Below are 12,284 nucleotides of genomic sequence, written 5' to 3'. Positions count from 1 at the left end.
ACTTTGTGTACCTTCAGGCAGAGAGGTTTTGCCCAAGCTATTATGATGTCATAACTTTCCCCTTCATTGATTGCAGTACTTCAAGTTTAATTGTCATTTGCTCATGAATACAGCCAAACAAAACAGTGCTGCTCCGGGGCCAAGGTGCAAAACACAGTACCAACAGTCACACACAACACAACACATATAGCACTTACAGCACGTTTAAGATAGCAGTAAAATACAATCACACAAAAAAAAAGACTAGTCCCAGAGTCCATGAATGCTGCAGCAGTCTGCAGTTCAACACAATACAGCTTGTCTTCTACCAAGCAAACAACGGGGGCAGCACCAACTCCAACATGAAGAATGTATTACGCTGCCTCTGGCACTCTGGTGGAGCACCTGACTTCGACACCTCCCCTGGGCGACTGCAAACAGGCAACACTGTGGCATTGAGGCTTGCAATGACTGAGGCCATGCGGCTCTGACATTCACCAGGAAACCAATGAATTGGACTTACAGCATTCCACACCAACAATGTCTAACAGGGTCTTTCAATCAATCACTTGCTGTTTGACTGCACACCTCCTTCAAGCACAAATGTCTCTGTTGCAGGCATCACAGTCCACACCAAGTCCAGCTCCTTCAGTTTTTCCACCAACAAGCAATTTGCTGATGGGGTAGGCCTGTGGTACTTTAAGTTCTTAAGTCCAGCAGGGTCTTGCAATCATAAAAAGTACATTTAAAAAGACAATAACACCTTTGGTTGACCCCGTAGAAGCGACTACGTCTGAGGACGCCACCACCTTAATGGATGTTTTGCGGTTAGTCTTAGAAAATAATCCATATGTAAATGGCAGAAAAAGTGTAGACAGTATAGTGTGGAGTATCTGAAAAATGTATTTATACCAGCACTAACAAGAGAAAATCTGCAGATGCTGGAAATCTAAGCGACACACACAAAATGCTGGAGGAACTCAGCAGGCCAGGCAGCATCTATGGAAAAGAGTACAGTTGACGTTTCGGGCCAAGACCCTTCAGCAGGGCTGGAGAACAAAAATAGATGAGTAGATGTGAGAGAGTTTTTTTTTCCAAATGAGGCAATGACACTATCCAACATCCTTGAACATTTGAAGAGAATACACATTTAAAGCAAACAAGAACTTGGATTATTTCAGTCACTTTGTGAAAACTTTCAGAAATTGAAAACACTTCAAAACATGTTTGCCAGCACTTCACAGTAAAACAGTGATGGTTCGCATCCTTCATACACTTCATTGCTAAATCTGTAAAGCCCCATACAATTGCAGAAGAACTGATTCCACCAGTAGTAAGGGAGGTTCTAGTTATGGTTTTGCGCAAGTCACCAGACCAATTAATTCCACTCTGTTCCAAGACAAATAGATCAAATATCTGAGAATGTGGAAGACACATTGTGCAAAAATACTTAGAACAGAATTTGCTCTGCAGTTGGATGAGTCAGCTTTGCAAGGCAACAAACCCTTGCTTCTTGGTTATGATCGCTTCATAAAAGATGAAAACATGGTTCAAGAGTTATTTGTAAGAGGACTAGAAACATACATGAAGGGGCAGTCAATATTTCACATTGTTGAGCAATTTTTCAAAGAGAAGGACATTTCACTCTCCAACATTCCTGCTTGAGCAACAATGGGGCACCGTCAATGACAGGACGTCACTGTTGGGTTAGTAATTTCTTGAAAAAAAAGCTGCACCTAACATTTTTAGCATTCAGTGTGTAATTTACATACAATATCTTGTCGCAAAAAAACCTAAATGATCAATTATCACAGTGGGAATTAAAACAAGTTCCATGCTCTCAATTCTCAACTATTTCAAGCGCTTTCTATTGAGAATGATGAACAGTCTGAACCAGTGCTGTTGCACACTGAAGTCAGATGGCTCTCAAAATGAAACTGCCTGAACACTTTAATGCACTTTTTGAAACTCTGATAAAATTCTTTAGACTCAAAAGCTTTACTCAGTAACCAACTCAAGAATACCTGGCATGACATTGCTTATTTGTCAAAATTATTCATAAAAGTTTAATGAAATCACTCTTCAGTTGCAAAGTGATGTGAATCTTATCAAAGTCAAATCAGTTATCTCCACATTCCTGTCCAAGTTAACTATATTTAAGTGCAACGTTGGCCATTGTCCCCTTTCCAATTTCCAAGCCTCTCTGACTTGGGAGAGAAAGAAATACCAGACGAAACTTTTCAAGTGTACTGAGCCCACCTGGGTGAGCCACATAAAGACATGTCTGAGATTTTTCAGGATCTTCTCTCAGTCCAAATTCCAGATTGGGTAATAAATCCATTCTTGAACACATGTAATGAGAAATTAACAAGAACAATGGAGGAAAAACTTATCTCACTACAAAATGGCTGAGTTAAAGCGGAGGTTCAAAAAATCATGAAGACTTTTGGCTGCAGAAAAAAAAATCTCTGAACTCTATACTGTACTGTGGAAAAAGGTCAAGGTGCTCTTTATTGCCTTTCCAAAATCATATTTAGTGGAGTCTGTTTCAGTGCAGTCACCCAACTTCTTTCAAAACAGCGAAACAGACTGCAGATTACTGAGCATCCGGATCTGAGTGACATTCAGCCTGATTTTGACAAGCTGGTAGCACTGCACCAAGCCCATCCATCTCACAGAAAGCTGAAAAAGCAATGTACTAATGTACACTCAAATTGGAAATGAAAATTATTTAATTACAATTAAAACAAATAAATTTATTTGTAGCTTTAAATAAATTTGAATAATGTTTGCAATTATTTGTCACAGCTTTGAATTTGCAGTTCCTATTTTCTTTCACTGTGCATCATAAATCGATTTTATTTTTAGTTTTTATGTAATGGCTAGAAAGGGAGGATGTGCTGAGGATGTGGTCTGGGAGCCAAGTAGGCAGTAACACAAAAATGTTTTGGTATCGCTGGCATTAAGTATTAGTATCCAGTACAGAACAGTACTGATGGCCCAACACCAAAGGACAGCACGTCTAGTTCGGGACCTTCTTAGGCAGTGGACAGCAAACTGCAATACTGGAAAAATCCAGTTTATTACCACAGCCATTTGTATTGTAACTCCTCTTTCTGAGGCTGTATTTAACAAAAATTGTAGCTTAAATAAATTTGGCAACCTGTCTTCTTAAATGGCTCAACAAGCTTGAGTATCCATGTGGATTGATTTGATTTTTTTTTGCAGTATATACATGGAGCCTTTATGTCTTCAGCACAGTGAATGAAAGTGGACAAACTATTTCCAGCATCCATATTAGATAAATCATGCATTACAATATTTGGATATTGTAACTGAATATTAAAGTTTTGTTAAAAAAACTGTTCAGAGATTTTCTCCAAACAAGTACTCAAAGATTAGTGAACTCAAAGCAAATAAAATTACCTTTATCACGAAACAGATAACCAAGATTGCAAATTCCTCAGATGGTATACTTGTTTTGAAGCATTCACTGGTGATTATATACTGCAACATTCACAGTACATTGCTACTGTAGCTCTGATGAGTGCAGGCAATAGCTGTCACCTTTGTGAAACAAAGCAGTACAAGTGTCAAGGTAACTGACTATATGGATGGTTCTGCTGAAGTATATGTTCCCATGCAGAGGCACAGAGCAACTCCTGCCAGTGACACATTCTGACACCCCACAGACACTAAAGGCATCTCATACAACAATTGAATACTTGTGTGTGCTGTTGTTACTCAAGCAGGAAATTGAATTTTAAAAATCAGCCACTTAGTATTGTCTTGCCCTTTTGAACACAAGAGGGGAAAATCTGTATATCTGTAATCTTGTCAAGTAGGAGGCCGTGCACAATTCTGATTTGATGGAGGCAGACGTGAGAGCACGGAGGAACATCTGGTGAAACTTCTGAAATGCCTGCTTCGCTGCCACTGCTACTGTGTGATCCGAAATCTCCGGAGGGGAAGGCCCCAAATCCTCGGCTTTGCCTGTTGTTTGGCTGCCGGGGTCGGGGTCGAAGCACTCGGCAGAGATGGTGCTCAGTGCTCGGTGTCGGAGGCTCTAAGTTTTCGGATGGACTCAAGAGTCAGACTGTGGTCGGGTGCTTCCAAGATGCTGCATCAGCAAGCTTGCGGCGCTGGAAGCTCATGGCAGGGAGAGTTTCTTCCTTCTACCATCTGCATGAGATGTTGGGGCTATCGGGACTTTGAGACTTTTTTTTTTACCGTGCCCATGGTCTGCGATTATCAAATTATGGTATTGCTTTGCACTGTTGTAACTATATGTTATAATTATGTGGTTTTTGTCAGTTTTAGTCTTGGTCTGTCTTGTGTTTCTGTGATATCATACCGGAGGAACACCGTATCATTTTTTAATGCATGCATTTCTAAATGACAATAAACAAGGACTGAGTGTCCTCATAATCTAATCTAAAAAAAAATGGAGAATTGCTCAATAATCCTCAACCATGGAGCTCAGGTCACTCCTTTCATTTAAGGGTGATCTTACTACCTGAAAACTAATTTAGAAGATGATGAGACTCTGAGGGATAAGAATCTATCCTCTTTCTGAAACAGATTCACGGTCAGAGAAGTAAAAACACAGAAATCACGGATTCCACAGGCTGAGCATAAAGTGGCAAAATACACATAAAATTTAGATGGGTATCTTTAGAAATTCTAAACTCAAGCATGGCACTGAACAAGGTAACAGACATAACATTTAATGGCTTCTGACAGGCACAGGTGAGTGATAGTAATTACCGCTGGATAATCTTGCTCCTGTCCATCTGTGATATAGATCAAACTACTCAGGTTCATGCAGTTGACATTAACTCATTCACCAAAGACATCCATGGCCGTATTATTGTCACAGATTTTGGGTACAGAAGAACTGAGGTGAATCCAGGACAGCAAGATCAAGGTCTAGAGCTTCCAAAGATCTTGCTGTTCCTCCAATAATCTACAGGAAAATGGCAAATTCTTCCACATAAAGCTTCTTCTGATTAAGGTCGTTGATGACAGCAAGTCAGAAGTTCAAAATCTGATTCCTTCTGTCTGTTCTGGAAAGTAAGGGATCTACATTAGAACTCACAGCAGTGCTTTTTCAAGTTAGTAATATAGCAGAGAGTGCAGTTTGAAGAAATTCAATTGTTTTTGTGGGTGGGGTAGGGCAGGGCAGTTTAAAAAATGGAAACCTGTCCTATCAGTTGACCACAGTAGAGTATCTAAAGAACTCAAACACCACAATCTACAGCACAAGCACCAACTCCATCTCTACAGCACAAACACTTAATTCCACCTCTATAGCACAAACACCAACTCCATTTCTACAGCACAAACACTTAACTCCATCTCTACAGCATAAACACTTAATTCCACCTCTATAGCACAAACACCAACTCCATTTCTACAGCACAAACACTTAACTCCATCTCTACAGCACAACACAAATCTTGCTAGCAACTTTTTGTGGCTGTTAAAATGTTTCTCCAGCAACCCACTGCTGGGAAAAGCACTTTAAGATGACACACAAAAGATTTTGATTTCTCAGCAGTAGTGATTTTGAAGTTTTAGAAAAAATTGGAAGACTAGACTCCTTTTGACACTTAACTGGGGATATACCATATTTTCTCTGGTTCACTGTTAAGCAGATTTTGCATAAAAACTACCCAAGTGAACTTCAGATTCAACCTTCAGCTTTTGGGGTTAGGAGTTGCCGTAAAGGCCAGTATTAATGCTCAACTCTATTTTCAAGGAAATGGCAATGAGCCATTATTTCCTCCTGAAGCTACTTCTGGATTTCTAACTTCCATTCCTCATGGCTGCTGCATAACTACACCAGGCACTAACCATTTCCATAGTCCTTCTGAATTGTCACCACCTTCAGGGGACATCACAGTATCTATCATATCACACATCCACACCAAACAGGAACGCCATTCAGCTAAGGCCCTGGGAGAGGCCATGCAAAGGCAAAATAAATTTGGCTGGTGGGATGTATTTCATCTGGAGAGATACAGTCAGGCCAGACGCATATGTTAAACTAACATGCCAACTCCCTGGAGGGAAGGGGCTTCACATCAGTACTTCACAAAGCACAGCTGAGGACTGCAATAGGGAAACATGGAAAATCTGAAGTGAATGCACGTGCAAATGCCACAGGTATTATTAACTGCCCCACCAGGATGCAAGAAATGCTATAGTGCAAATGTCACAGTCCATTTTCAATCTCTCTCAGAAATTCAATCCAGGAGCTCATTTCTACTCTGTAATTGACCTGGATACTTGCCCTGTACAGCATTTGTCAGCGCACTTCTCTTTCCATGGAGGAGAACCTACGGTCTTTCTGGAGTAAACTGCTCCAGTCAGAAATGTCTTCTGTTAATAGGAGCAGAATTTAACCAACCTCAATTCACAGCATTCGTTGGTACATCTCTGGAGGCTTTGACAGAAGCTGTGAGATCTGCATCAAGGCAGCTGTATAGGCCACTGACCAAATAGTTTTATGGCAGTTCCATCTGCATTGCAGAGCAGGAAAACCCTATCCTCTCTCAGAAAGTCAGTTTCTGCATCCACCAGCTTCCCAAACAATGTCCTCACACAGAATGCAATTCCGCTGCCCAGTAACCAGCTGGTGCTTCCACGATGACAGTCAACTGTCATCCACCAAGTCAATCCAAGTTGTAAGGGAACATCTTTCTACCTGCACTGTCAGAGCAATCGCCAACAAGAATTATTGAAAAAGGCCCTCACAGAATGTCTTCTTTCCCACTATTGCTTGGTCATGAATATTTATTACAAAAAAGTATTTCAATAATTCACTCCATAAGATGAGCAAATGGTATGATTGGGTATGTTTCTGAGAGATGAAAAATGCACACTGCTGTTTCGTTTTGTGAATTTTATTTGAATGACCTTGAAACAAACACTATGGCATCAATCATTAATTTCATTTGTACCAGTCGCTAAGATGACTTCATATCCTTCAAGAGGTGAAACTGTTCCTGGAGCAACATACATTATCATTGCTCAGTTATAAAAAGTAATCAGTACAAGGAATAAAAACAGAAAATGCTGGAAATGCTCAGCAGCTCAGTCAACATGTGGAAAGGGTCACAGTCTGACAACCGGTTTTTGATCTGAAATATCAGCTTGTTTCCTTTTCCCCGTATGCTACTTGAACTGTTGAGTATTTCCAGTATTTTCTATGCTTTTCATCTTCATTGGCATTGAGAAGGCAGTAAATCTAAATGATTGACATGCCAAGTCTTTGGAACTGCTCCACACAACAAGACTTCATGGACATTATGCTGTTGTGTCAAAAATGCCCTGTGATATTTTGAAGATATGATAATATACAGTAGCAAAACAGTATACAGGAATAGCTATTTTAAAAATGTAGATTTAAAGATTATCTTGAATTTATGAGATGTTGTTAGTGAACAGCTGAATGATTTTTTTCTAGTGTTTCCAAAACCATGATGGAAGGTGGCAGGTATGTTTTTGGACATAAAACAGTCCAAGGTCAACACATTCTTAAAATCAGACAAAACCTGGCATAAATAAAGTTACCTTTTTGTGCATGAGCCCCATGCTCAGCAGTTAGATTTAGGAAGCCGGTACACTCCACCAGAGTAGACTAGCTGGTGGTCCTTCACTTTCTTCTGTAAGAACGCCTGCAGCTCCTGCATGTCAATTTCAGTCAATACTGGCCCTGTCATTACAAACATCTTGAGCATGGTGTGAATACGCTCCAGTGGTAAGCTCTCAAGATTTGTCAACATACCCTGGATGTACGTCCAGAAAAGCTGGAAGACAAAATGAACAGCTTTCTTTAAAAGGCAGGATAACACCATCTGCAGTATTACTAACCTGACCCCTTAAGCCACAAATTCCTGCTGGAATCCTGATCCACACCAGTGCTATTACCCAGTATGTCTATGACTTTTCTTCCCACGAGAGCTCAGAGATTACCTGTGATCTCAGTCACATACTGCAGATCTCTTGGTGTTATTTTAAAGTACTGCTCCTGGAATCCTGGCCAAAGTTTACCTTTCAACTGACATCACAAAAACACTTTCAAACTCATGATCACATTGCTACAATGGTCAAATTAAAAATACACTGGGGCTGGGAGGCACTTTGGGAGACATGTTGATTCAGGCCGCATCTGTGAAGGAAAATGCACAGTTGTATTTCGTAATGAAACCCTTCATCTGGAGGTGTTTTCCATTATCTGCAGTCTCTTATGTCTTCAGGACTAACCTATGGCTCATGATGTTCAAGGATTTTGTGAACAACTGAATGTCAGTGCACTGTAAAGTGCTGATGAAGAAAACCCCCACGTCATCAATGTACTTTGCAAGCACCCAATAGCTCTAACCTGCAATTCCTCTTCCTTCTGGTCAGCTTGGGAAGCCATAGCAGAGTCTCCCTCCTCATCACTGTCGATCAAAACCATTTTCTCCTGCTGGTCCTTCTGTTCTTCCTCAATCACTGTAAATGTATCTGGCGGATCTTCCTTTAGGACTCCCTGTTGCTGCCAGAGTGCGATTTTCCTTCTCAGGGCAATGAGTGGAACTTTGAGGACATCACTGAGTTCATCCAGACTCCACGTACCTGCAGATATACACACACAAGGACACTCAGTACTCACTCAAGAAACCTTTCAATTATTTCATCCTCTTGTCCATGTTTAATGAATGTCTTCAATATGTCCTGATTCAAAATTGTATAATTCTCTGAAACTCCTCAAAGGTATACTAGAAATTTGGAAAGTAATTTTTACTATATTTTACATAAAATGCTGGAGGAACCAGGGTTTCGGCCCAAAACGTCGACTGTACTTTTTTTTCCCATAGATACTGCCTGGCCTAAGTTCCTCCAGCATTTTGTGTGTGTTGCTTTGACAGATTTTCTCTTGTTTGTAATTTGTTTACAATGTCAAAGTCACCTTTTCTCTTGGATCCCTTTAATGACCCACTCAATTAGTAATGGATCAAACAGTATAAAAGTTCCAAAGTACAAATAACGGCATGTAATGAAATCACTTGGGATGGTTTAACTGGCTTTGACATGATCAAGTTGGGGCAGCACAATAGGGTAGTGCTAGCACAGCTCTTTACAGAACCAGTGACCTGGGTTCAATTCCCACCACTGCCTGTAAGGAGTTTGTACCATGTGGGCTTCCTCTGGGTGCTCTGGTTTTCTTCCAGAGTCTAAAGACATACCAGTTGGTAAAGTAATTGGTCATTGCAAACTGTCCTGTGATTAGGCTAGGTCTGAATCAGGGGAACTGCTGGCTGGCGCGGGTCTAAGGACCAAAAGGAACTATTCTGTGCTGAATCTCAATAAGTATTTTTTTTATAAGTTAACAATGGGGGAAAACTTGTCTTTTTCAAAAACCTCTATTAGCCAGGTTTTTTAACCCTATAAAATGCAAAATGAATCCCTCCACCTTTATAAATACAGGACTTGGCTACCACGACCATTAAACATTGCCAGTCTTATTCACCTACTGGAGTGATTAACGTTGGTAAAATCATATCCTTATTAGCAGTTAAAGTCTTCAGGCAAGGTAGGGATGGAAGAGAATTAGCAGGAAGAGCACAAGAAAAAGCAGAATCTTTTTCCACTTTGGCTTCCCACAGAACCCAAATGTGCTTCAATAGTTTCTACTGGTCTTTTTTTTTAATCACTAGTCAATCGTGCTAATAATGACCCAAGGAAGAGAAATAAGCATGAGTTGAACTAGAATAAAGATTTCCTGTATGGTGGCATTGAGGAAGGGGAAGTGGCAAGGACATATAACACTCAGAAGGTACTGTGCTCCAGGAAGATTCTTGATACGACATTCTACCCAGCCACTATAGATAAATATTTAACATTACTCTATTGTTTAATTGGGATAAAATATGGAGAGATGATCTTTTTAAATATATCCCTCACTACTGGTACAGATACTTACTTTTCTGTTGGAAGTGCATTATAATGGCAGCATGGACGGGGGAAACAGACACAGACAACGTTCTATCTGCCAGCTCAATCTCCAGATCAGCGTTTCCCAAGTGAGGTTTCCAGTTCAAAGATCTCATGGCCTGCACAAGTTGAAACCACCAAGTGAAATTAAGTTCAAGTTTAATAGTCATTCAACCATACACATGTATACAGCTAAATGATAGGAGCGTTTCTCCGGGGCCACGGTGCAAAACAGTAGATATAGTTATGATAGCACATACAATCACAAAAAAAATAACATTAGCACAAGTCCCTGAGTGGCATGGCCTGAACACTGATGGTGCATGGGATGTTGTTCTGGAGCCACGTTTCTGCAAGAACAAGTACGCAGCAGTTCCTCATCTCATACTGGTTCGTGAGATGAAGGCAAATCAGCTTGTCTTGCACTGGGTCAGTGCAGGCAATCTAGCTTGTCTTCCAGGGGACAAACACTGGACAGCAGCACCGACGGGGGGAAGCAGCCCCCAACGCAGCATGGATTCCATTGCGCCCGCTGCACCTCAGTTCTCTCCCGCGCATTTCCGGGGCGCCCTAGCAGATGACACCATGGCACGTGGGCCTGGTCTGTGCAATAACTGAGAATACGCAGCTCCCATGCCAGTGGTCTCACCAATGAACCGAACTTGCGGTACTTTATATTACCAATGTCCAACAGGGTCTTGCAATTACAAGAGAAACGTTTAAGCCACACAACTGTACCACTTGTTGGACCTGAAGAGGCCGCTGTGACCAAGCATGCCACCATCTTACCAAAATTAAGAGATGCAGAGAGAAAATAAAAATCAATATCATTAGCAGTTAGTCATCTGAATTGGCATTAAGATAGCTTCCCCAAGGCTAAAGTGACAGCATCAATACTCAAGGAGCAGACGGTCTAATAACTCTCAAAAATAAATTAAAGGCAATTATCTAATGGCTTACCAAAGAGAATCAAAATGCTTTAAACCTTTTCCAGAGTTTCCAAATGTTAATCCACACAGGAGCAAAATGCTTGTAATTGCATCACTTTATTCCCTCATTGCTATCTTAGCACCCTCCATCATAAGACATACAGAAATTTTAAAATGTTAAGCCTCCATAAAATAACCAGAAGTTCCAAGTCCGGAAACTATCTTCAATTGAAAAGTCCTATTCATACAGACAATATAGTTCAACAGGAAGCATGTGATACCAAAGCACTTGAACAGATCAATCTCACGAAGAATGAGTGATCACAAACACCGTGCACCTAGGCTGATAATTAAAATCAAGACATCAGCTTCTTGTGCAAGTGCTGCAATGGATGTGTCTTATTTCCCACTAACATTTGGTCTTAGACCGTGACTTAGGAAAGAAACGACATGCTCCTTGAAAGGAAATAGTTACAAGGCCCTTCTTTTACCACTGGACTAACAACACACAGCTGACCAACTGAGTCCTTGGGTGGGAGATAATACCTCAAGTAACATTGCTACTTGAAAGAGCAACCACTTCAACTTTTGTACGCAAGGTAACACTGAAGATAGGACTTCTATTCCAAGTCTGTCAGTAACAAGCTTCAAAAACCATAGCCCATCCTCTCCAATCTTAACCTGCACTGGATCTCTGCAATCATTAAAGAAAGGTAATTTTTACAGATACACAGTACTTACTTTTAACTTCTCATACTTCTTGGTATAAGCATCCATTGCTTCCTTCACTTCAGGAGGGAGCTCTAGTTTCTCCTCTTTTAATGGAGGCCAAAACTCCCCAGAGAGTATCATTGCATTTAGGTGTAAGGGGCCCTCTTGTTCCTCCTCGTGAATATGACTGTTTATCCGTCGAGAATCTGCTACATCCTGAAGAACAAAACCCGAAGATTAACAGAATAGTTACTGTCCAGCAGTAGTTATGTTAAAGGGTACTTGTCTTTTAAACCAAACAAATAAATTAACAGCCCAGAGAATTTATATTTAAGCCATGTAATAGCCATTTAAAATGAATTGTTCAAAAAGAAAGCTGCTGTCAATGAAAATGAATCAGTGCTTTTTTGACTACATAGCTCTCCCCAACCCAGAGATTTATCTGGAGTAATAAACACATCTGAGTAATCATACAGAAATGTTAAAAACACAAAAGAAGCAGAGTATCAAAGGAAATGACCACTTGCAAAATTACCTACCGCTCAGTCAATTACCTCTTCTATTCGAGCTTACGTGTCTCACACTGGCATCTTCAACTGTTCAGAACCCCAGAAATCTGAGAGGCAGCCAGACATTTTCAACCCAGAGATCATAAGACATAGGAGCAGAATTAGGCCTTTC

General features: G+C 40.6%; 1 protein-coding gene and 1 long non-coding RNA gene across 5 annotated transcripts in view; one reads left to right on the top strand and one right to left on the bottom strand.

Annotated features, from left to right (window-relative positions):
- The window catches only part of LOC140186377 (uncharacterized), a 55,645-nt gene extending 51,560 nt beyond the window's left edge, over positions 1–4,085 (top strand). Inside the window, exon 6 of the long non-coding RNA XR_011882853.1 lies at positions 3,822–4,085. This is a non-coding gene — a long non-coding RNA (uncharacterized lncRNA). The remainder of the gene's footprint in view (positions 1–3,821) is intronic.
- Positions 1–12,284, bottom strand: part of anapc2 (anaphase promoting complex subunit 2) — a 49,752-nt gene that overhangs the window by 14,399 nt on the left and 23,069 nt on the right. For 2 of the 4 annotated variants that reach the window (XM_072240560.1, XM_072240563.1), the window contains exons 10-14: positions 11,634–11,819; positions 9,953–10,082; positions 8,369–8,604; positions 7,558–7,793; positions 3,406–5,045 (exon numbers count right to left, since the gene is read on the bottom strand). In XM_072240560.1, coding sequence (XP_072096661.1) covers positions 7,581–7,793; positions 8,369–8,604; positions 9,953–10,082; positions 11,634–11,819 — 765 coding nt within the window. In that variant the 3' untranslated portion in view covers positions 3,406–5,045; positions 7,558–7,580. The remainder of the gene's footprint in view (positions 1–3,405; positions 5,046–7,557; positions 7,794–8,368; positions 8,605–9,952; positions 10,083–11,633; positions 11,820–12,284) is intronic. The other 2 variants (XM_072240561.1, XM_072240562.1) reach the window with 2 other exon arrangements.

The sequence above is a fragment of the Mobula birostris genome, chromosome 22 (genome assembly GCF_030028105.1).
Source record: "Mobula birostris isolate sMobBir1 chromosome 22, sMobBir1.hap1, whole genome shotgun sequence".
Classification (NCBI taxonomy): Eukaryota; Metazoa; Chordata; class Chondrichthyes; order Myliobatiformes; family Myliobatidae; genus Mobula; species Mobula birostris.
Note: the sequence above shows the minus strand (reverse complement) of the source record. Positions and strands in the feature narration are given on the sequence as shown.